Source organism: Arabidopsis lyrata (assembly GCF_000004255.2).
Source record: "Arabidopsis lyrata subsp. lyrata unplaced genomic scaffold ARALYscaffold_7, whole genome shotgun sequence".
In the NCBI taxonomy this organism is placed as follows: domain Eukaryota; kingdom Viridiplantae; phylum Streptophyta; class Magnoliopsida; order Brassicales; family Brassicaceae; genus Arabidopsis; species Arabidopsis lyrata.
Window position 1 is genome coordinate 3,928,251 of NW_003302549.1, and position 22,479 is coordinate 3,950,729.

At 37.2% G+C, this 22,479-nt stretch overlaps 7 protein-coding genes and 1 non-coding gene across 9 annotated transcripts; 3 read left to right on the forward strand and 5 right to left on the reverse strand.

Moving 5' to 3' along the window:
* Positions 1-30: 30 nt before the first annotated feature.
* Positions 31-1,322, reverse strand: LOC110226062. The gene is made up of 5 exons (XM_021016618.1): positions 1,170-1,322; positions 816-1,080; positions 631-727; positions 423-547; positions 31-329 (listed from the first exon to the last, which is right to left on the reverse strand). Exons 1-5 carry the CDS (start codon positions 1,308-1,310, stop codon positions 76-78), a joined length of 882 nt encoding a protein of 293 aa, XP_020872277.1. The 5' UTR covers positions 1,311-1,322; the 3' UTR covers positions 31-75.
* Positions 1,323-2,463: 1,141 nt separating this feature from the next.
* LOC9305356 lies at positions 2,464-4,116 on the reverse strand. Its single transcript, XM_002869239.2, has 4 exons — positions 3,759-4,116; positions 3,534-3,648; positions 3,177-3,291; positions 2,464-3,107 (listed from the first exon to the last, which is right to left on the reverse strand). Exons 1-4 carry the CDS (start codon positions 3,857-3,859, stop codon positions 2,710-2,712), a joined length of 729 nt encoding a protein of 242 aa, XP_002869285.1. The 5' UTR covers positions 3,860-4,116; the 3' UTR covers positions 2,464-2,709.
* Positions 4,117-5,084: 968 nt separating this feature from the next.
* LOC9305357 lies at positions 5,085-6,571 on the forward strand. Its single transcript, XM_002867202.2, has one exon. It carries the CDS (start codon positions 5,261-5,263, stop codon positions 6,416-6,418), a length of 1,158 nt encoding a protein of 385 aa, XP_002867248.1. The 5' UTR covers positions 5,085-5,260; the 3' UTR covers positions 6,419-6,571.
* Positions 6,572-8,473: 1,902 nt separating this feature from the next.
* LOC110226326 (probable clathrin assembly protein At4g32285) lies at positions 8,474-10,878 on the reverse strand. The gene is made up of 2 exons (XM_021017497.1): positions 10,691-10,878; positions 8,474-10,600 (listed from the first exon to the last, which is right to left on the reverse strand). The coding sequence occupies exon 2, from the start codon at positions 10,569-10,571 to the stop codon at positions 8,658-8,660; it is 1,914 nt and encodes a 637-aa protein (XP_020873156.1). The 5' UTR covers positions 10,572-10,600; positions 10,691-10,878; the 3' UTR covers positions 8,474-8,657.
* Positions 10,879-11,851: 973 nt separating this feature from the next.
* LOC9303321 (auxin-responsive protein IAA29) lies at positions 11,852-13,295 on the reverse strand. The gene is made up of 4 exons (XM_021016405.1): positions 12,893-13,295; positions 12,379-12,707; positions 12,194-12,284; positions 11,852-12,018 (listed from the first exon to the last, which is right to left on the reverse strand). Exons 1-4 carry the CDS (start codon positions 13,150-13,152, stop codon positions 11,943-11,945), a joined length of 756 nt encoding a protein of 251 aa, XP_020872064.1. The 5' UTR covers positions 13,153-13,295; the 3' UTR covers positions 11,852-11,942.
* A 4,131-nt stretch (positions 13,296-17,426) lies between these two features.
* LOC9305358 (nucleotide-sugar uncharacterized transporter 3) lies at positions 17,427-20,448 on the forward strand. Its single transcript, XM_021016762.1, has 10 exons — positions 17,427-17,719; positions 18,180-18,256; positions 18,360-18,518; positions 18,621-18,754; positions 19,105-19,235; positions 19,334-19,378; positions 19,459-19,556; positions 19,643-19,750; positions 19,842-19,898; positions 19,999-20,448. The coding sequence occupies exons 1-10, from the start codon at positions 17,575-17,577 to the stop codon at positions 20,071-20,073; spliced, it is 1,029 nt and encodes a 342-aa protein (XP_020872421.1). The 5' UTR covers positions 17,427-17,574; the 3' UTR covers positions 20,074-20,448.
* Positions 20,449-20,495: 47 nt separating this feature from the next.
* Positions 20,496-20,568, reverse strand: TRNAR-UCU. Its single transcript has one exon. It is a non-coding gene; the product is annotated as a tRNA-Arg (tRNA).
* Positions 20,557-22,404, forward strand: LOC9303322. 2 transcript variants are annotated; one of them, XM_021016763.1, is made up of 5 exons: positions 20,557-21,004; positions 21,227-21,326; positions 21,429-21,528; positions 21,756-21,865; positions 21,946-22,404. In XM_021016763.1, the coding sequence occupies exons 1-5, from the start codon at positions 20,857-20,859 to the stop codon at positions 22,214-22,216; spliced, it is 729 nt and encodes a 242-aa protein (XP_020872422.1). In that variant the 5' UTR covers positions 20,557-20,856; the 3' UTR covers positions 22,217-22,404. The 2 variants fall into 2 exon arrangements, with proteins under 2 accessions (XP_020872422.1, XP_002867250.1); XM_002867204.2 differs by having other exon boundaries at positions 20,641-21,004; positions 21,771-21,865.
* The last annotated feature ends 75 nt before the right edge of the window (positions 22,405-22,479 follow it).

Here is a 22,479-nt window from a genome sequence, read left to right on the forward strand (position 1 = left end):
TATTGTACAGAGCACCTTAACCCTCCCAGTCTGAAAATAGGAACATTTAAAAGTTGGTTAGAATAAACTATGCAATCAAATTAGAATGTAATAGAAAAAAAGAACTATTACATCAAACATCTCAGCGACTTCTTTGATGGTCTTCTTAGGAAACTGAAGATAGAAATCCCCTGTAGTCAGCTCGATCATTTCCTGCTTTGGTTTAGACTCAAGAAGAGTAAGAGCAAGCCCATCTTTTGGTAAACTTTCTTTGAAGGCAACAATCTCAGGGATGTCTGGATTGATCAAGATCTGAGATGTATTGAAAGCATTGGAGATACTCCTTACATCTAGAAAGCAAAACATAAAGAAAGTGTCAGCAGCTCAATTTTTAAAAGATTTAAAAAAACTATAAGTATGATATTAATACCAAAACAAAATACCTTTGTAAGTCTTGATCTTAGCATATCTCACCAAACATATGACCATCTCACCAGCAGAAGCTTCACAGGCAGAGAAAACTTGTTCTGCAAATGAACCCCATAGAGTACAGGGTAGCCTTTCATCCCTAAATATTGTAATAGCAATATTAGATTCAAAAATAAGACATATTTAATTTTAATGCCGACAGAACTAATGAATGAAACTTACGTATGATCCCTCAGTTCAAAATCAATCTTTTTAGTAGGTTTATTTTGCACGTCGATAGTCTCCATTTCACCAACATTCACGATTTGACCGACAACATCTTGAACCAAAAGAGAATATCAAAACGTCAATATATATTGCATAAAGGATTAGATAAAAATGAAAATATAGCTAATATGAAAATGTACCAATCAAGTAGTTCTGGTTGAGACCAGCAGTTAAAACATCATTGAAAGGAGTCAATGACAGGTAATAAGAATCAGACAATGGATCCATCCTCACAACTCTTGTTTGCGCCATGAAGCCCATTTTGTAACGATGATCAGTTGCTTTGAACTGACCAGTTGAATAAGTCAATCCAAAGTTTTCAATAGCCTTCCACTCTCCTGGAACCATGAGCTTCTCAAAACGGTTGAGATGCTCTCTCTTCACAGACGCATGGATCTTCTTGCCCTACCATAGAAATAGAAATATATTAGTATATCATTAGACAACTTATTTTAATATATTGAACTAATATAGACATGTCAAAGAATTCTTACTTTGACATCAGACAGAACCATGTCGAAAGTCTCACCAAACTTTGTGGTAAATGTCTTCCAGGTATGAAGGACACGGACCTGAACTCTCCAAGTGGTTTTGTATGGTTTGATGTCATCGAGGTAAGCAATTGCTTGAGCCATTTGTGATATCTAAATAAGAAGGATGCTAAGGTTAGAGGAATTTGAGTGATGGATTGGAAATGAGAATGACGTTGATATTTATAGCATTCTAGGATGCTAGGGTTTTTGGCTCCAATAATTTTAAAATCTAGGAGAATATCTTGGAGACAAAGCATAAAATCAAAGATACTATTAACAAAATATATTCGAATTTGGAATAGAATTGAATGATTGGCTATATTTAGATAAATGATGAATATTGTAGAGTTGGTTATGGTTAGGATTATATTTATGAGAGATAGTAATTACGATTTTTTTGGGATTAGGCAATATATGATCGAATTTGTAGTTATTATGAGAGATAATTACATTGAATTTGCAGTTATTATGATCGAATATGCTCATATTTAGATACCAAAAATGAACTAAATTTACAAAATAATTTGAACGGCTTAGATTGACTTATGTGGATGCTAAACCCGATTAAGAACTTGACTATGTGATTAAGAGTTAATTACTCCTAACCCACCCGAGTATTAACACGCGGATCTCTTAAAGTTTAATGAAACTTTATGACCAAAATGCCCTTGTCGATTTTGATTAACAAAGAACAAAATCCAAAATTGAAATTGAAATTAAGGCTAAATTTGACCATTTTTCAATTTGTACTTCCCTTTTAATAATAAGGGGATGAAATATCTTCCCTTCTTTTTTAACTAATAATATGTACCAAAGATTTGGTTGTTGAGATAGTTTTTGCATCTAAGATTTTTCTTCTTTGATCAAGTTCGAGACGGTATGAAATCATACAATAATCTACAACTATATAGTTAATTAATGTACTTTGAATCTCATGTGCATTATGATGATTAACGTCCAAGTTCACTCGGTTTTTCTGTAGAACAAACACTTTCATAAATCTTTCACAAAAGTTGTTACAACTTATACTCCCAAGTGTGTCGGAAGAAAGAAAAACTATCTTCATATTCGTTTACTGGGTGTTCTTCAGCCCACTTGCAACTAAATGGGCCTAAATTGAGTTGGCTCAGAAAAGCCCATATCAGAAGAGCCTGCCAGAGTCATCATCGGTCGCCAAAGGGATCAGATGGAACTAACGGCTTTCGATGGAAAATCCAATTTAGGGCATTTAATATGCTTGTTGTGAAATCAGAGATGTGGAATGGGTATTTCTCGAACTGTGCAATATTGTAAATTAGTACATTCTTGAAGTCCGATGATTCGAGATTGATGCAGGAAGAAGAAAACGACTTCATCTCCTCTTTTGCTACTTCGTCTATCTATTTACAAGTTCACAAACACCTAAACCCTAGAGGCTAGAGAGGATACTAAAAGACCTAACTGAAGCACACATTCTTCTAACACAAGACTCACTAATCAAAACTCAATCTTGTCCTCTTTTTCAGCTGTTGTTGTTGTTGTTGCTCATCTTACTTCGTTTATGAGTAGGAGGTGGAGGTCCAAGAGGACCTAAGCGCAGAGATAGATCACATTCACCCCCACCAAAGGTAATGCCATTCGTTGCATCAAAGAGACTTGCAGGTCTACTGTTTTTGGACTTGCACGAGTCAGAGATTGGCCGGAATGAATAGCATAAAGGGTAGACTGAGTACTTGGAGACAGGGCACTTCTCTTGTGCTACTGCAAGATTCTTTGGAGCAAAGTTGTTGTTAGGTTTCATGAATACTTGAGACAAAATGTTGTCGAAGTTAGTTGAGTCTTGGCTAAGATAACATCTCGGGTTTATGTTCCGTTGGCTCCTTGAAGCTCGCCTTGGTGTGCACCCCAAATGTAAAGCAGCTACAGAAGAATTGATCTGATGAGCCAATAATTTCCAAGAACTGGAATATACAGATTGTATAGTATTACCTTCTATACAAGGCTGAAGAAATTCCCCTGTTTCGGTGGTCTCATCAAGTCGTATGATGGTGTTGATGGCGTCGTTTGTACGGTCTAAAAGGGTCTTCATGTCCATATACTCAGCCTAACATTAAACCCACAAGAAGTATTGAAAAAGATTCATCTTCCAAATGAACACATTAGCTACAAATCTAAATTTTCACCACCAACTCACAAACAGTGACAGTGAATCCAATGTTTAGTACAATTTACCAGAGACTATCAATCTCACTGTTCAAAGAGGGCAATTAAATCAAAACATGACAATCGGAATACTACTTAGAAACAAAAACCAAATAGAGAAATTAAAATGTTAGAAGAAAAAACCTCAGAATTGGCTTTGGAATACATGATTTCTTCAGCTCTCAAAACAACAACAGGGAGCTTCTCTTGCCATTCTGTGTTCTTCCTGGTGGATTGGCTGTGAATCTCACAAACAATTCTACAAATAGTTCAAAGAACAAATTGAGCTAAAGAAACACATGCACACACACCCATACAAACACATATAGATAAACAAAGTGAGTGAGAGAGAGAGAAGATGATGATGACCTGAAAATCTCTTGGATGAGCAAACCCCTCATGGGTTGGTGTCTGTCACTATGCCAAGCTCTTCTGATACAGTCGTACGGTCTTGGCCCTGGCCTCGGCATATCTTCCACCACTTCCTTTTCTATCAGAGAGAGAAAAAAAAAAGACAAAGTGAGATTGTGGTTCTTCACTAGCTTTCACTTCTCAATAATTTGAGTGTGTGGGAGAGAGATAGTCCTGTCAATTGGTCCGGTCCGGTTCGGTTTAGTCCGCCTAAACTTTTTATGGTCCGGCCTACTCTCTATAGGGTTGCAGTCCAATAATTTACTAAAATATAATAAAACTATAGCATTCACCAAATTATGCCACTGCTGGAATGATTTTGCACTGTCAAATTTAAATAAGACACGTGGGTAACTTGCGTCAAATCATCCATTTGAGTGATCTCAAAATTGCATGTCTTGTGACTTGTGAGGGAACAAAAAAAAGAGAACGACAAAAGCATATGATTTTACAATGCAAAGTAAAAAAATAAAGGAAACAAAAAGAAATCTTGAGAATTGCTTTCGTACCACTTCTTATTTTTTTGCCATACTTTTCTCTGAACATTCACGATGACGACAAAATAAAAACTTTATGATTGAGAAACTATAATTAAAAATCTCGTTGCTGACAAGTGACAACGAATGAAGTAAAGGTCTGAAAACATTACCGAAGACCCATTATCCTAAATCTCTTCAAGTCTGAACTCAAACTCAAAATGAAAACCACCAAAGGTGCCTCGTCGTTATTGAAAGGCCCAAGAAGTTAGATTTTAAAGGCCCAAATCTAATGCATGTCGACCACGTGGACCACCGTAGAGTGCAACTCGTATCCAACAAAGCTGTTGCCTTCGAGACTGAAACGTTTCCTGAAACGGATCGATTACGAAAATTCACGCAGCCACGTGATGTCATTGGAAGCTACCAACCAACGGTTTTCATCCATCCACGTGTAAGACTAAGGACCCCCCCCCGGCCCATAAATCGAATATTTATGACTCCTTTTAAAATTAGCTTTAGCACGCTAATCAACGAATAAATTCTTCCAAATACACAATCACATTATGTGTGGCCTATGATTTAGTCAGATTTATGACAAACTGATAAAGTACAAGAAATGAATAACCAAAAAAGAATTCAACTCATATACTCTTTTTGGATAAATAGTACAGTAATCGAATTAGTAGAATTAGTGGCCTATTTTTTTTAAGAACGTTATGTATATTAAATGACAACTCGAGAGAAGACAGATATTTTTCTATATAAAGATGTAAAATTCCAAATATGAAATGCCATTGAATTATATATTTCTATAATTAGTAGTACTCAAATTAAATATCTAATTTCCTAATGTAAGATACAAGTTGCACCAAATCCCACTCTCTCACTCTAGAAACCAAATGTCGTTGATAATACTTTGTTTCTCTCTCTAAAAAGCAAAAGTAGTCACTGATTTTCTTCTAATCCTCCGGCGAGTGAGAGATGCTATCTCCGACGTTGTTTCCTCTCTTCTGCGCTTTATTTCTCTGTCTTCCGGTGGCTGTAATTTTCACAGTCCAGCGAGAACTCACCGGCGTTATCACGCCGCCGGAGTTTGGTTTCCGCTCCCTTTCCGTCTTCTCTCTCTACTCTCGAAATGTTCCCGACGCTTCTTCTTCTCCGGTGGTTCGGATTCGACAGCCGATTCCTAAAGAAGACGAGCCGCTTCTCCGACTAGCTTCTCGGGTCAACCCGAATCTACCTCCCGGTTCGACCCGGAAATTGGCTTTCATGTACTTAACGACGTCGCCTCTTCCGTTCGCGCCTCTTTGGGAGAAGTTCTTCAATGGATGCTCCAAGAATCTCTACAATGTCTACGTTCACGCGGATCCGACCCGAGAATACGACCCGCCGTTCTCCGGCGTGTTCCTGAACCGGGTCATTCACTCTTCTAAACCCTCGATGAGACACACTCCCACTCTAACCGCGGCGGCGCGTCGACTAATAGCACACGCGCTTCTCGACGATCCATTAAATTACATGTTTGCCGTTATATCACCTTCATGCGTACCAATTCGCTCCTTTGACTTCACTTACAAGACACTTGTCTCGTCTCGCAAGAGCTTCATCGAGATACTTAAAGACGAGCCGTGGCAGTTCGATAGATGGACGGCGACTGGGAGTCACGCGATGCTTCCGGAAGTGAAGCTCGAGGAGTTTCGGATCGGGTCTCAGTTTTGGGTTTTGAAACGGAGACACGCGCGTGTGGTGGCGCGTGATCGGCGTATATGGGTGAAGTTTAACAAGACGTGCGTGCGGGAAGACTCGTGTTATCCGGAGGAAAGTTACTTTTCTACCCTCCTTAATATGCGAGATCCACGTGGATGTGTCCCCGCCACGCTTACTCACGTGGACTGGACTGTCAACGACGGTGGTCACCCGCGGATGTACGAGCCGGAGGAAGTCGTGCCTGAGCTGATCTTGCGGCTTAGAAAGACTAGGCCAAGATATGGTGAGGATGGAATCAACGGTTCGGAGTGGTCTGCGGTTGAGCGGATGGATTCGTTTCTGTTCGCTAGGAAGTTTTCACCGGAGGCTCTTGAGCCGTTGTTGGGTATGGCTCGAACCGTCTTGTTCAATGACTCGGCCGGTGGTGTGTGAATGTTTTCTCTAATGGCATTGTTGTAAATTCTCTTATAGTTTCTGTTTTTTTGGGGGAGAAAATAATTGTAATTTAAATGAGTACCTAGGGAAAACAAAAACCCAAGTCTACCATTATCGTGAGTAAAGTAAAATCGTCCAACTCGAATCTCATGATCCTCATACTAGCAAATGGAATCAAGCAAGCATCATTACCAAATAGCCACATTTAAACCTTACATTGGATACGAGAAGATAAATTGGAGAATCATAGTTTCGAATGATATTTAATGGAACTGTTGACATAGGTAGAGATACTTAATGGACTATCAAAGTGATGTGGGTATAGGGTAGGTTTTGAATTTCGACTTTGCCCTGTGTTTATGTAAATATACACTGTAGACAGAGAGAAGAAACTAGGAGAATGAAATGGATAAATGTTCAGTAGTAGGTTGTTTATTAACATAATAAAAATTAATTATCTATCTAACTATCTAATATGGGGTCTAAGTTTTGCGGAAGATTGGGCTTAGATTCGTCAACACTCGAGTTTGGTTGTCGCGTAAAGACCACACACCCACAATCATCGTCTTGCCTCGTGCTTTTCTTGTCCTTTTTTACTTTTTTCAAAGAAATATGTAAAATTTACAAAAAGTTGATACCTACAAGCCATGAATCGCGTGATAGACAATTAAAGAATAACTTGCTATAATGAAAATTGTATATCGGTGACTTTCTCTTTCGTTAACTTATTGGTGTTTTTTTGTTTCATGGTTTAGGGTTTGAAGATTACGATTATGCAGAGTAAACACTTAAGATTACCTTGGCTGCATCAAAACCAGAGTTTCAACAATTCACTAATCTAACCTTAGTTCAAGAGAAAATAATCGATTATCGGAGAGATGCGACGAATGAATGGTTCTTGTTCTTCATTGCCTTCCTCTGTTTTGTGGAAAAAGCGGCAATGAAGTTATCGCAACTTGCGTTTACGAAACCATGATAGGGTTCTTTTTGCTTCTTTCTAATGAGCTTTCTTTAATTGTTAAGTTATGTAGAATTTCATTGTTACAAAACACTATCATTTTTGGTTAAATTTCCAAACTTGAAATACATACAACATTTATACGGAAATATTATGAAAGGGGGATTCAAATACTGGTTTTCCTTCTATGTTGACAATTTTTTTCATCAATCAATCTCTTATAGGTCCAGTGTCTCTATGATTTTAGTAAATCATATACGCATTTGTAAACCACTAAAATCTTGTATATTGTCAGGTATCACTCCTGATTATGTATCACTCTACATGGATTTTGTCTTCTTCTTTTTTTTCTTTTTTTTTTTTAAAAAAATTTGTTTGACAAAAAAAGACATGCAATATGCAAGTTGATTTAGATGATGACATATCAAATGACAGTGCATAAAACACTAGATCATAATCATTTTTTTTCGTGTGTGAAGAGAATAGATATTAGTTGCAGACTTTTGGCAAAGCTAATTATATTGTTTTATCTATGCATGTTGTTATCAAATATTTGGAGTTTTCAGAAAAAAAAAAAAAAGATAAAAAGTTTTTGGGGACCAAGTGATTTTAACGAGTCAACTTTAAAAAGAAAAATGCAATTTTAGGCTCCATTATCTTCACTAAAAACACGAGATACGCTTATTATTGATGAGTAGGATATGAGGATGTTCCAAATTTCTTATGGCAAATGTCAATGACCCAATACGTTGAAGTGAACTATACTAGAGAGACAATTACTACCACTAAGTATTTTCTTTGTTGAATTTTGGTCCAACTCCAATATAAATCGCGTGAAAGGTATAATGGTCTGTAAAGTCCAACAATGTTAGAAAATGTATCATATGCACACTGTTTCACAAATCAAATTTTATATAGAGAACTTTGATTACAGTATTTTAGTATATGAGATACAAACAAAAGGCTTATATATTAACCAGAAAGCGACAAATACGGTTGAACACCTGATAGTTATTTTTACCTATCGTTAGCTTCACCCAACTCCAACCAAACCAAACCAAACCAAACCAATCCAAGCTAAGTCGTACAAAGAATTACAAGAAAACAACAAATGTATAAACTCATTATTCATCAATACTCAAAAGAGGCAAAGTCTCACAGGTTCAATAATAGGACGCAAGATCAGGAAAAAAAAATACAAGAAGAAACCGGATTATAACACATCTACATTGGTCGAAAAATATATATGTAAATAAAAAACAAACAAAATGAATGAAATCAGTAAGGGTTGTTGTAGTAATACCCCATCGGCGGCGGTCCCATCCCGTTAACCGGTGGCATCCCATACGGCATTGCGGTTTGGGCTGTATTCATCTTAGCCAAACTAGCTTGACCTCTCATTCCTTCTTGCTGATATTGCTGCCATAATTGCTGCTCCTGAGTCAATAGATATTGTTTTTTGTCCATCTCAGCCATTTGCACATATGAAGGAGGCGGAATGGTCAGGGAAGCTGCAAACGGGTCTTGGTTCACTTTCTGAACGGTTCCATCGGGCGCAGGAAGTGCTAGTATATGGCTGTTGATTTTACCCGGTAAAGGGAGTGCTACGCTGCTTGAACTTCCACCAGTTAACTCCGAGGTGCTCACGTGTTGTCTAACTGCTCCTTGATCGTACATTCCGTTGAGTAACAACGGATCTAAACCACCACCCATAGCGGCTTTCTGATGTTCTAGATTACTAGCTGTCTCAACCAATGCCAGTTCCCAATCCGCTTTCCCGAGCTCTGCTGCTGGATTCTGCCAAGCCGATGTCACGCCATTATCAGAAGAAAAAGCTTCCCATTTTCCGTTACTAGCAGGAGGACCCGCAAAGAGAGCAAGAGCAAACTTGTTCCCTTGGTCATCACCAGTGACATCATCTTCTCTCAGGTTAACTAGATCATCAGTTACCTGCGGTTGCTGCGGTTTAGGCTCTGGAGCAGGTGGAGGTGGAGGAGTGTGATTCTCTGGAGGAGGAAGCGCTTTGATCTCATTCATACCCACTGGCTCTTCAACTGGAGGAGCAGGAGCAGGAGGAGCTTCTATCTCTTTCCTCTCGGGACTTTTGGCCCTCTTGGCTCTGTCTCTCACAAACTCTTCTAATGTCTCCAACAGCTTGCTCGTGATCCTCTGAACCTCAGGGTACTCAGAAGATCTCGCCACGCCCGTGTCCTTACACCAATGGTAGAACGCAATGAGCTCATCGATCTGTTTAGCCGCACTAGCATAAGCATCAAAGGCCTTGACACAATCAGTATACTCCATATCGAAAAACTTGTCAAGCAGAACAGCCAAGACCTCGCATATGTCAGCGTAAAGCCTAAAACTCTCTTTCACAACCGGGTACATGGCAATTAAGATCATCCGACTGTTTTTGGCTAAACCGGTAGGTCGACAAGATAAAAACCGATCAAGCAGCCTCTGCAAATGACCCATCTTTCCAAAAATCCTCTCGGGTGTCATCTCTCTTAAAGGAGTAACCGATTTCTTCTCTTCTCTTCCTCCAATCTCATTCACATCTCCAAAAGACCGAGACCTCTTAGGCATAGCAAAACCATTACCAGTCTCATAATCATAAGTTCTTGGAGGGGGAGACCTAAAATCATCCCTAGACCGACTATATCCATCATCCCCATTGCTTTGATGACTACTACTACTACTACCACCACCACCATTTCTCCCTTTCCTCTCAAAAAGAGCTAGTTCAAGCCTCTGATCCAAGTAACTAGCATATGTCCTAACGAAAGCAGAGTGATCCCAAGAGCTAGAATGAGCCTCATCACGAAAATCAGACATGTTAAGAATCCTCGTACCTCGTCGGGTAGCGTAAAGGATCTCTTCCTGAAACAGTGGATCTCCTTCGTTAAGAAGACGGTGGACGAGCATAAGAGCCTTGAGAGCGACGATCCAGTCACGCGTCTTCTTAAGACGGCGTGAGACAGAGGTGACACAGGCGTGAACGTAGCCACGGGAGAGTGAAGTTAAGCTAAGGATCTCGCGGATATACTTGTCACTAGATTGATCATCGTCGTGGCTCGTAGCTTTCACGATCGCAACTTCCAGATCTGGAGCTATGTTGCTAGCTACCTTGGCTATGCCGATACTAGTCTGATCCTTAACAACTCCGATCGCTTTACGCATGCTCAGCGCCATGATTCCACTCCTACTTAGGGACTCGAAATCTTTCAAAAACCCCAAACAAAAAAGAGAGAGTAATTTGGTTGAGAAATTAATGGAGAATCCAACGATATCTAAATTGAAATGTTCAATACCGATTCGCTAGATCTGCGGGAGAGAGAGATTGATTGGGAGGTGAAGAGAAAATGAAGAAGTCGCCGGCGGGATCGGGATCGGGATCTGAGATCTATGAAGAAGGTGAAGAAGATCTATATTTTCTCAATAAAAAAGACTCCTATACAAGGGAGGAGGCGGGTGTCAGATTCGCCGAACCAGTCAAAAAAGACAGAGAGACACAATTTAACAAGAGAGTTAAGAGTCCAAGGGTGACGTGGACTGCTTAGAGCCGTCGATCTGAAGGTTTGGTTTGTGACCGGGATTGACGGGAGCCGCGTATGTCTGAACACTGAACGTATCGGTGAAGATGTCTTTTTTTTTTAATCATTCAATTTTTTGTAAGAGTTATTATCGTATTTTTTTACAGTTGTTTCATTCATACATAACTTTAGTTACTAGATGTGTTTCTCTAAATTTCTTAAATATATACATATTTTTTCTTTAAATACAGATATTATTTTTAGTTAATTTAAAGATGATAAGCTTATGATATTATTTTAAGCAAAAATGTTAAATATAATAACCATTTTAGTAATAACCATTCCTCTGTGCATAGAGATATTTAACTCACCCTTTTGTATATTTCATGGTTAGTATTTCAATCTAAATTACATATTTTAAGCTAAAATCAATAATATTGAGTTTTAATTTTGTTTCTTTTTAGCTTCTAAAATATTCATGCTTGTTTGTTTTTTCCTTGTTTGTCTATAAATTATGGTTTTGGATCATACTCACTATTTTAAATAGTACTCGAATCTGATTCAAACAAAAATGTTAATTAATAACTTAGAAAATTTCAAATCATATAAAGTGACCTACTTATGTAAAACCCGGAAATCAGTAATATCATTCCGTAACCATCACATTCTTATGTTTTTCTGGTTTCTCAATCAAACAAGTCTATTAAAAAAAAAAGGTAAACAAGAAAAGTCGTTGTATGATATGGAATTTGAACAAGGAAATTTCTAACAGCTTAATTATTGATTTCCCTAATCTGATCCGCTAGCTAGTTAGTCACTGACAATTCATGAATTTTTTTTAGGCTTTTGAATTTTCTTTAGCTTTTCGTCCATTTGTTAGCCATGATTCCTGATAATAACAGCTTATAAACCATTGAATTGGATAATAGAACTAGAAGAAGTGAGGAAAGAGATCAAGTGGATTTATAATCTAATGATAAACATTTTCATTACAAAATAAATATAATAGTCCGATTTGAACTTTCTATCTTTAAAACAAACATCTTGTATATGCACACGGACGTTCTCTAATTATTGATATCCGATGAACAGATTCCGCAAAGATCCTACAAAACCAAAACAAGAAGTTAATTATTAATATATCTGTCACCCATCTCCGAAATGATATGTACATGCATTTGAAAGAAAAATAGAGTATATTGAGTACTAAATAATTGGTTTTTTTCTTAAAGTTCATAATATTGTAAAATTGAGGCAATAAGTATAAAGAAGTAAACTTACTTCCATGGAGTATCCCCTGGTAGTAGCCAGCCACCGTCTTTCCCTTGGAAGGTGAATGTATAGTTTGTATCTTCTCTGTCACAATCTTCATCTGATTAACCAAAATTAGATTCAAAGTTATGTTATATTTTCAATTGTTTATAGTTTTCTTACATTAGCTTTTGATAAACGTAGTGTATACTTACATTCGGTAAACATGGTGATCAAGGAGTTAGTGAGGGACTCGTAAGAGTTGAAAAGCTTGATATCCACCTTTCTTGCTATTGCCACACCATCCATCTTAACCTTAACATACATTGATGATCTCGATGATGTTGACGAAGATGATGATGATCCGACTGTAGCCGTTGTTGGATTAGATATGTTGTTGTTCATCACCGTGATCCTTCTATCACGATGATGATACGGGTAATGATGATGATTACGACTATGACGATGATGATAACTACCATACTTTATCATACATGTTTTTACTGGTGGCCATCCCACGACTTCGCTATTTTCCTCCTCATCACTAAAATGTCAAAATTAATTAAATGTTATAACCATTATCAAATTATGCCTCTCCATTGAGTTAAATACAACATCATAACATTTTTGAGAAACTTAGAAGTCACTGATTTTGCTATATAATGCCAGATGTAACTAGCTTAACCTAATTATTGTCAAATACTTATATAGTATTAGTTAGTGACTCACTCATAAACAATTGAAGATTCGGATTCCAGAGGATCTTCGTCTTCCTCATTGGGCTGGCCATTCAAGGCAAACAAACGCGGTTTTGGCATATAACAATCTTCTTCAACATTCCCCAACCCAAACGTCGCATCAAAACACAGTTTTTGGGTATCCAAACAAGACGCAGCACCCTCCATCACACAATGCTTGTTGAGGTCAAAGTCGAACCCTAGCTTTGAAGAGCTATGAGGTGAAAGAGAGAGACCAAGATCCAACTCCATTTCTAAGGCAGCTTCGTATTTGATGAAAATAAAAGCTTTTGTTCTTTTATTGTTGGCTTTGGAAAAGGTTGTGTAGGTTGGTGCTGATTGCTGAATTAGAGGATCATAAGTATTCTCTATTTATAGTAAAAGGAAAGGGGGGCAGAGGTCAAGGAGGGATATATGGCTTAATCATAAATATATACATATATAAAATGTACATTTATGTAACCCACACAAATATAGATGTCGATAGATGTGTCTCTATGGTATCTTAACCAACACGATACTATCTATTCTAAACAAGTAATCAATCAAGTATTAGAATATTTGTAATTTATGTCGTTGAATCCTGAACTTTTAGTTCATATATCTTCTTGGACCATAATGTAGAACATATAGTTGACTAGGAAACAATATTATCTTCAAAAGTTTCATAGTATTTAAAATTAAACTCAACATGATTGAAATAACGTTTTCACCAGATAACGTAGCAGACCTAACAAATAACAACGGCGAACTCTTTTTACGAATATTCATCTTTATGAGCCAATGCTGTACGAAATCATACAGTTTAGGATATAACATAAATTAAAATCTATACCAAATAGAGGTTATGCTAAACAGTTTTGATTTTTTGAATATATGGAATTTATGGCTTTCACGTTAAGCGAATGGTAGTGAGGAAGTTCCTAGTTCTGCAAAGGGGAAAAAGTCTTTTGGGAGAGAAGTAATTGCTTCCGACATTGATTAAGTTCGGGTCGGCCAATATCCCAACATTGATGCTAACACATTTTTACATTATTTTATCTAAAGTTTTATGCTTTTCTGATTTAAATACATTTTATAAATTTTATTTTTATATCCAAAATCTATATTATCTACACTAGTAGATATAACAAGTTCTCACTCACACACTATTAAATTTAAATTTTTATATAACATAACATAATTACAAACAATTATATCATAAATTCCGCTCATTATATAGTATGATAATTATTTTACACCATCATGGTTTAAGAAATTAAAAAAATGGCTGAAAATGTTATGATAATTATTTATTGATTTCATAAAAAGCGTGTAAAAGTGGCTGGATATCTTCGTTACGATTAGCAAAATTTGCAAAATTAATATATGGAAGGATCTACGACTGCTAACTTGTGCTAGATGGCTAGATTGGCGTTTTTAATTCACACTTTTCGCAATATGACAATCAACATATTTTATTAAAAAAATTAAAGCAAGTACTAGAAAATATGGTAAAGTGCATCTAAACTAAGAAATAAGAAGAGGCATATTTCGTCAAGGGACACATGATTCAACGAATTTAGACATCCAACATCAAACCTAGGCCTGGGCAAAAAAACCGTACCCGAGTACCCGAACCGAAACCGACCCGAAAAAACCGGTTCGGGGCGGGTACGGGTATTAGCTATTTACCCTATTGGATCTTGTATTGTCGTACCCGTGGGTATAGGGTAAAACCCGATCCGAACCCGATACCCGAACGGGTACCCGATTACCCGAAATTACATATACTTATACATATAAAACTTTTTATATATGTAATATTTGAGCTAAATACATTTATATCTAAATATCCGAGAATAATTACCAAAAATTAAATGCACTGATATTTAAATATTTAAGACAAAATATATTTATACGCGAGATGCTTGTAAATTTTTTAAATATTTGGACAAAATTCCGGTTATTCGGATAAATTTTTGGGTGAAACTTGGATATTATAGTAAAATTGCGGATAAAATTCGGATATTAGGATAAAATTTCAGATAAAATTCGGGTATTTGGTAAAATTTTGGGTATTTGGGTATAAAATACCCGAACCCGATGGGTACCCGATTTTTTTGGGTATTTAGCGGTTCTAAAAATCTAAACCCGAACCGACCCGAACCCGATTAGATCCGAACCGAAACCAAACCGATATTTTAGATTTACCCTATTGGGTCCTAAACTCCTCTACCCGAAAGACCCGTACCCGATCGGGTTTTACCCGAACCCGACCCGCATACCCGAATGCCCAGCCCTAATCAAACCAACATGAATATTAGTAATAGACAAGTTTGGTTAATGTTGGAACGGACAACGTCCCATATTTTTGTTTACATTCTATGTTTCTAATAGAAAATTTGGTTTTGCACGGAAAGAATCATTTCATCCAATACTATAATGTGATACTTAAATTGATAACTGTAAGTAATACTAGCAAACTCTGATTTTTTCAGCTTTTCATAACTTTTGTTAACCTTTTAAGAGACAACTATCAGTAGACATTTATAGCTTGATTCACTATACAAATATTGACTTCATCAGTTGCAATTTTTTGGGAGGAGTTTGATCAAATTATGACTAAGGGCTAAGTAATGTTTTCCTATCCTGAGCTTGAGTACTTTGTTTGCTCTGTATGGGAAGGAACATGCTACTTTTTGAACACTAATTTTAACAACTGTTTTGTTTTTGTAACCAAAGATTGAGGATTCTTCATAGCTTATAGTTTCTTTGGATTGAATGCCATGACAACGTAAATTGATTGAGGCGACTATAGATAGTACCTCCTCCCTTAATGATTTATTGGACTAGGATAAAACAGGTTGAATTGCCGACTTATGATTTTTAAAACAAAATAAAGCAACAAAACTACCATGAAGACTAGAAAAATACAATAAGTACATCTATAAAAATATTGCGTTGTTTCAATTTTTAATTTTCTTCTTTTACTCTTAACATTATATAATGATATTTTAGCTGTATGCATGACATTGACATATGTTTGTTTCCATTTAAGAATAAACACTGTTGGTACAAGGATATATGCTGTGGTTAACACAATATTAAAACTTAATCCACAACCTTCTTTTAAGAAATAATTTCGTAAGATATGAATTTGGATTACGAAAGTGACTGTTGAGTAAGAAGTCTATATCATATATATTAATATGAAATTAGGTTTGTCTCCTCATGGTTTTTTAGATCAACAAGGATCGGAGAAGAGAGTAGAGGGGGAAATATCAACGTGAGTGTCACGTGAACGGAGTCGTGCGTGCGTGACTACTCGTGGCGTAATGTCGGGTCGACCACTGAAGTAATGGGCTTTAAAAGTTGAAGGACCATATGGGATATGGCTCTTGTGGGAACCACTTTACACTTAGTCTTGCTCGTGGGATCGTTCTGTTTTTGCTATTATTTGATCATGACTAGTAGCAAAACTTACATGCCTACTTACCCCATCAACATTTTTAGATCAAATTTTTGTAAACAAGATTAAAAGGACTAAGTCAATGAGCTTCAAATTAGGTGTGTATGCTCTGAAACTTAGTATCTGCTTCATCCTGCGATCTCCCAAGTATAGGAAAAGAAAATATGATACTAGTCACCTAATGAACCGACAACAAACCTAATCCACTAGACATTATTCAAGATCTAGAAACGAAAAGTCATGAGATATAAAGATGCACGTGGGAGGACAAGGGAAAGGACAGAAACTGTTTGGTTGGGGGACAAATAAGTGTTAGGAAAGGGGAAGTGAATAAGTCTCTCTTTAAACTCAAAACACTGAGAAAAGAGTTTGAGTGTTTTTGTGACAGCTTTGGCTTAATGTCTTGTCTCCGTCAAGTTGTAAATAGCAAAGTCTTATCATGTTTTTCCTATGTCTCCTCAACTACTATTTTACCAATCGTACCACAAACCTGCCACATTCATTCATCATCCAAGCTTCTTGATCAAATTGGCAACATGTTATCTCGTTATAGATGATAGTTTAGTGAGTTCTATATATTTGTGATTTAAGTTGTTTCTCTTACAAAAATTTATCTTGAACGTTTTATGTATAACTTGTGATGAACGTAGCTCAAAAACTAAAAAAAAGGTAGCGCTATAATCAATATGATGAAGAAACAAACCCTGATTTCGCTGAAAGTGTTGTTGACTAAAACTTTCACTGCGATTTTAATTATAATTGGTCACTAATCACTATGAAAACATTATATGACAATTAAGAACACGTGATTGATTCTTCCACAAATCCCGAATCTCTCAATAATACAAAAAGTGATATTTTTGTCCTGAATTAACTTATTCAAATGCCGTACATAAAGCATGACGAGACAACTAAAAAAAGAAAACTCCCTAAAAAGCTACACCGATAAAGGCCTTAGCTCTCACGTTTAGCCCAAATTTGAAATGGGCTTAAAATAATGTGGGCCTTAACCCACAAATAGAAAAACACGTGACATTCCCTCTTTGATAATGATTGCAAAAAGCAGAGGTGTTTACTCCAACATTTCCCGTGTCTTCTACGGTCAGTATTATTCATTTCGGTGACGCATTTTTCTCCGGTGTTTGGAGGAGAACCAAAGACTCAGAGAGACGGCGAACGACGACGAAGACGAAGAGCGTGGAGAGAGTCTACCTCTCTCGACGATGAATTCCATGAGGACTAATCCTGTCCTTCCGGTTTCCGATCCTCCTCTCGCCGGTGAAAATGATGTTGATGATCGGCTTTTCAAAGGATCCGCCATGACCAAACGTGGAGCTTACGCTGCTCTTTCTTACATGGCCTGTGCTGGTAATTTCCCCGATTTCACTTGGGTCATTGATTCGAATCACGTGTTTTGGAGTAGGGTCCAGTTCTGGTGTTTTCTCGGATTCGATTCGCTGGATTCCGTAGTTCGTGGTTAGATTCAGTTTCGAATTTTCGCTGATGTTGATGCAACCATATCGTGACGAAGACTTGGATTGGTTTGCTTTGTAAATGTGTTCATTCATTTCAAATTTCTTCGTCCTACATTTGTATATCCGTATTGATCAGAATGGCTTCAAATTCTATATAATTCAGTGACCTCGCCTACACAATCGCGTTGTTGAGTAGTCTATGAAAATCTCATTGTGTAGTTGTTGTTACTGAAATGTGGCAAATATGAATATGTTTTGTTGTAATCAATTTTGTAAAGAAGAAGATACACTTACAATTGATTGTATGTTTAATCAGATGTGACAATTTTTTTTTTTTGGATGTTGATTCACAGTTATGCTTGTGCTGTTCAATAAAGCAGCTCTATCTTCCTATGATTTCCCGTGTGTGAACGTTATCACGCTATTCCAGGTTTAGTACATAGATTCTTTTTTCCAGTCTCAGTTATGTTCTATAAGACTCATATTTCCGTTGGAAAATATCTAAATTAGCTTGACACTTTTGTTTTCCACAGATGGTTTCCTCTAGCTTGTTTCTATATGCCTTGAGGCGCAGGAAGATCATCTCTTTCACAGCTGCTGATTCTTTTTCTATTGATAATGCCTCAAATTTTGTGCCAGTGAAGACATTGTTTCACACCCTTCCTCTATCAATAGCCTATCTTATGTACATGGTAACCATTTTACTGAATAATTTTTGGCAATAGTTTTACTGCTTTTTGGATTTCTTTAGTAGTAACTGATCACAGATTTGTTCCATGTGTATCTCCTGAAAGCTAGCCTCTATGGCATCTGTCAGAGGGGTAAATGTTCCCATGTATACCACGCTTAGGCGTACTACGGTGGCATTTACTATGGTGATTGAGTACATGCTCACAGGTCAGAGATATACACGGTCTATCATTGGAAGGTAAAATCACAATCTTTTCCATACTGGAGTTTCTGTTCGTGCAATATTGATATCTTTTCACTATTGAAGTTAATAATTTCGTGAAGTATTCGGATTCTGCGTTTAATAGTATCTTTTAGGAAGAAATAACTCCTTGTGTTTGATCAGTATAGACAAGAATTAGGATATAGGAGTATGCGAGAGATAATGGTAGCTCTACGTTTATTCTGTATGTTACATGCCCCAGAGGCTTATGTTATATTGTGCTTTAAGTCCCTCCATAAAAACGTACATGTTAGCACCTCTAAAACAAGAATCATGCTCCTTGATTCTTACATGCACACACTAAACTCTTGTAAGATTGATGTCAGTGTTGGCGTTATCCTGCTTGGCGCATTTTTTGCTGGAGCTAGGGACTTGTCATTTGACTTTTATGGATATGGTGTTGTTTTCTTAGCCAACATATCAACAGCAGTATATCTAGCAACTATTGCCCGTACTGGTACGCTAGTCACCCGCTCTCTGAATAAATTGTTTTACTACATGTCCTCCTGCCAGAGTGAAATCTCTCTTACCCAAGTCTAATGTCTGGTTCTCCAGGGAAATCAAGTGGCTTGAATAGCTTTGGCCTTATGTGGTCCAATGGTAATATAAACTAAACAGATAACAAAATTGACCCTAAACTCTCAAGACTTGCTTTGAATTTGTGAGATTTTCAATGATAGGAATTATATGCGGACCTATATTGATGATTTGGACATTTATTTGTGGCGACTTGGAGAAGACAATTAACTTTCCTCACCTCTTATCTCCTGGTTTCATGGTACCGTAAATCATTATTTACCTTATATCTGTCCACTTTGCGTTTGTGATACTGATAATCTCTTTTTCTGTTATGTTCTCACCCAGGTTGTATTACTCTGCTCGTGCGTGCTGGCTTTCTTCTTAAACTACTGCATTTTCCTTAACACCACTCTCAACTCAGCTCTGACGCAGACAATTTGTGGCAATATGAAGGTTGGTTTCACTTTGTTAGTATCTCCTGTACAAAAGAAATGTGAAACTAATCTGCTAAGGAGACATTTTGAACATTATATCATCGTTGCAGGATCTATTCACGGTTGGACTAGGCTGGATGCTCTTTGGTGGACTCCCATTCGACCTGGTAATTTTCTTCAACGTTCCAATTAGTCTATTGAACCCAAAATCGGCATCTACTTTTGCTACATCTGAGTACCTTTTTTTTTTTGGGTTCATTCACGCAGATGAATGTGATTGGACAGCTTCTTGGTTTCTTCGGGTCAGGTTTATATGCATATTATAAGATCATCGGGAGGTAACAACTCCAAAACAAAGAAGAGCCAACAAAAACATGAGTTTAAGGAAAAGTTGAAGACTAGTGATGATAAAGGCTCATTAGTTTAAGGAAAAGTTGAAGACTAGTGATGTTCAAGTGGAGATAGAGTGTTCAACTTTTGGTTTTGCAGGTGACTTTAGAGTAGTATTAATAATGCGAGGCCTAATTTTTTGAACTTGTGTCTTGTTCTTCTTCAGTTCTCAACAAGGCGAAACATAACTGGATTATAAAGAAACTGATTTCTTTTACATTGTAGAGAGACTCGGTTTTTCACTGAATCAAAGAGTAAAGCATTCAAAATGTGTATATAACGGTCTGATATTAATGAATGATATGAGGATTTCTTGCAGCTCAAAAATAAGAGTTTGGTTAAGATTGCAAAGTAAAAGAAAAAAAAAAGAATCACACACCCAGTGGGACTCGAACCCACAATCGCTTGATTAGAAGTCAAGCGCCTTATCCATTAGGCCATGGGTGCTTGTTGTTACAACATTCTGATTTTTGTTTATATAGTATAGTTATTTGTTTTCATGTTGCATATCTTCAAAAGCAAACCATTCTCGCCGGTAAAAAGGTGGCTGGAAAAAGCAGAGATCCCTTAACCATGATTCCCTTCAAAGTATCTTTCACCTTCCTCATCCTCTTCCCATGGTATCAATCTTCCACTCGGACCCAACTCAAGCTCTGATTTCTCCTACTCCGTCGCCAAAAACTTGGAAGTAGATGTCTTAGCCCGGGAAAATCAAAATTTCTCAATAATCAATCTATGGACTTTCCACGCCGCTCTTTTGCTGCGTCTCTCTCGCCTCTCCGGCTAATCGATGGACTCCCGCGTCGGAGGAGTTTCAATTATAATCAGATGCCTGAAGAGCCCATCAAACTCACTGTTCTCAAGCTTGATGGATCTTCCTTTGGTACCTATACTCATCTGTTACTTGTTTTTACCATTAAATTTTATATGTCAACTAAGTATTGTGGCTCAAAAGAACTAAAAGTTGTTGCTTTACAACGAATTTTAGTTTTTTTTTTTTTTTTTTGTCTGTGTTGATTTGTTTGATGTTTTCCGGAGAATTTTGACTGGTTTCTGAATTTAGTGGTTTCGTAGGATTCCCTTTAAGCGTGTTTTGGATTTGTAGGTATTCAAGTGTTGAAGACAGCGACAGTAGGGGAGCTCAAGATGGCAGTAGAAGCTGCGTTTTCTCACTTGCCCATCTCAGGCCCTGGCAAGATCTCATGGTACCATCTGATTCTTTATTCGAGTTATTCTTTGAAGAATTCCGAATTTGTTTCTATATAAACGATTATTGATGATCCTATATTTACACTGAGATTATAAAGGCCGCATGTTTGGGGACAATTCTGCTTATCTTACGAAGATAAAAGACTGATTAACGAGTCTGAGTACCTCCTTGAATTTGGCATTAAAGACGGCGATCAGGTTAGCCGTTTACTCTTTCTTTTTCACTTGAATGCATCAATGAGTCTATACTTATGATATTGTTTCAGGCTGAAACTTTCAGCTATGTGATTTGGTAGTGTAGAGAGCTTGTCTAACGATGCACCTGGGTAGCTAGATTCTCCAACCTGGATTATGTAGATTCTTATAATAGTCAAGTTTAGTTTTGACTACATTGTGCTTTGTAGTAATGCTCTAATGGGTTTTAATCCACCATCATTCAGCTTCGATTCATCCGCCATATCTCAAACTACTGCATGTTGATGGTGAAGCATAAGAGCAAGACACCCCGTGTTTCTTCTTTCAAACAACTCAAACTGTAAGAACTTTGGTATTAAATGCTTTTAGCATTTCATTATCCGGAGAATCCATGGTAATACATGTTTTTGGACCAATCAGGTTCTCAACCACACCCGAAACCCGGAAAAAGAAGGTAAGAGAAGGTCAAGAAGATGGTGTTGACTCCATCCCTCGGATCCAACCAAGCTTTCTAGCGACTGTATTGGGAGGTTGGCTCTCTTACAAGTCGACGACGCCAAGTCAACGAGGTACTAAACACAGAAACGTGACTGCAAGTAGAGTTTTTAACAAACTCATTGCAAGGTTTCGTTTCAAGTGTTATTCCGAGAAGGATGTGTGGAACAGAAAAAAACTCATCTCCGAAACATAGAAAAAAAAAGAAAAAAAAAACACTCTTCTTCCATGGAACTTTCTCATTTGATTCTTGTAGAGATTTTGATTTCCCAATCTTCGTGTTTTATATACAAACTTTGATGTTGTGTGTGTGTGCAAAACGAATAAGGGATTGATGATTGTGTGTGTTTGCGTTTGTAGTGTCTACTTTTCACAAATTACCTACCTACAGTCTTAGCCATTTTAACCTTATCTGGTACAGCGTTCGCGTTTGCGATTGTGGCCAAAACGCAACCATTT

Excerpts from the sequence above, each read along its gene's own strand:
- LOC110226062 (XM_021016618.1), bottom strand. The coding sequence starts at position 1,310 with ATGGCTCAAGCAATTGCTTACCTCGATGACATCAAACCATACAAAACC. Across the intron at positions 1,081-1,169 it reads TGGTTCTGTCTGATGTCAAA|GGCAAGAAGATCCATGCGTC; the intron begins GTAAGAATTCTT and ends TTTCTATGGTAG. Across the intron at positions 728-815 it reads CAACCAGAACTACTTGATTG|ATGTTGTCGGTCAAATCGTG; the intron begins GTACATTTTCAT and ends TTTTGGTTCAAG.
- LOC9305356 (XM_002869239.2), bottom strand. The coding sequence starts at position 3,859 with ATGCCGAGGCCAGGGCCAAGACCGTACGACTGTATCAGAAGAGCTTGG. Across the intron at positions 3,649-3,758 it reads CTCATCCAAGAGATTTTCAG|AATTGTTTGTGAGATTCACA; the intron begins GTCATCATCATC and ends AACTATTTGTAG. Across the intron at positions 3,108-3,176 it reads TCTTCAGCCTTGTATAGAAG|CTGCTTTACATTTGGGGTGC; the intron begins GTAATACTATAC and ends ATTCTTCTGTAG.
- LOC9305357 (XM_002867202.2), top strand. The coding sequence starts at position 5,261 with ATGCTATCTCCGACGTTGTTTCCTCTCTTCTGCGCTTTATTTCTCTGT.
- LOC110226326 (XM_021017497.1), bottom strand. The coding sequence starts at position 10,571 with ATGGCGCTGAGCATGCGTAAAGCGATCGGAGTTGTTAAGGATCAGACT.
- LOC9303321 (XM_021016405.1), bottom strand. The coding sequence starts at position 13,152 with ATGGAGTTGGATCTTGGTCTCTCTCTTTCACCTCATAGCTCTTCAAAG. Across the intron at positions 12,708-12,892 it reads GAATCTTCAATTGTTTATGA|TGATGAGGAGGAAAATAGCG; the intron begins GTGAGTCACTAA and ends TTGACATTTTAG. Across the intron at positions 12,285-12,378 it reads GATCACCATGTTTACCGAAT|ATGAAGATTGTGACAGAGAA; the intron begins GTAAGTATACAC and ends TTGGTTAATCAG.
- LOC9305358 (XM_021016762.1), top strand. The coding sequence starts at position 17,575 with ATGAATTCCATGAGGACTAATCCTGTCCTTCCGGTTTCCGATCCTCCT. Across the intron at positions 17,720-18,179 it reads TTCTTACATGGCCTGTGCTG|TTATGCTTGTGCTGTTCAAT; the intron begins GTAATTTCCCCG and ends GTTGATTCACAG. Across the intron at positions 19,751-19,841 it reads CAATTTGTGGCAATATGAAG|GATCTATTCACGGTTGGACT; the intron begins GTTGGTTTCACT and ends TCATCGTTGCAG.
- LOC9303322 (XM_021016763.1), top strand. The coding sequence starts at position 20,857 with ATGGACTTTCCACGCCGCTCTTTTGCTGCGTCTCTCTCGCCTCTCCGG. Across the intron at positions 21,327-21,428 it reads GGCCCTGGCAAGATCTCATG|GCCGCATGTTTGGGGACAAT; the intron begins GTACCATCTGAT and ends GAGATTATAAAG. Across the intron at positions 21,529-21,755 it reads GCATTAAAGACGGCGATCAG|TCCACCATCATTCAGCTTCG; the intron begins GTTAGCCGTTTA and ends AATGGGTTTTAA.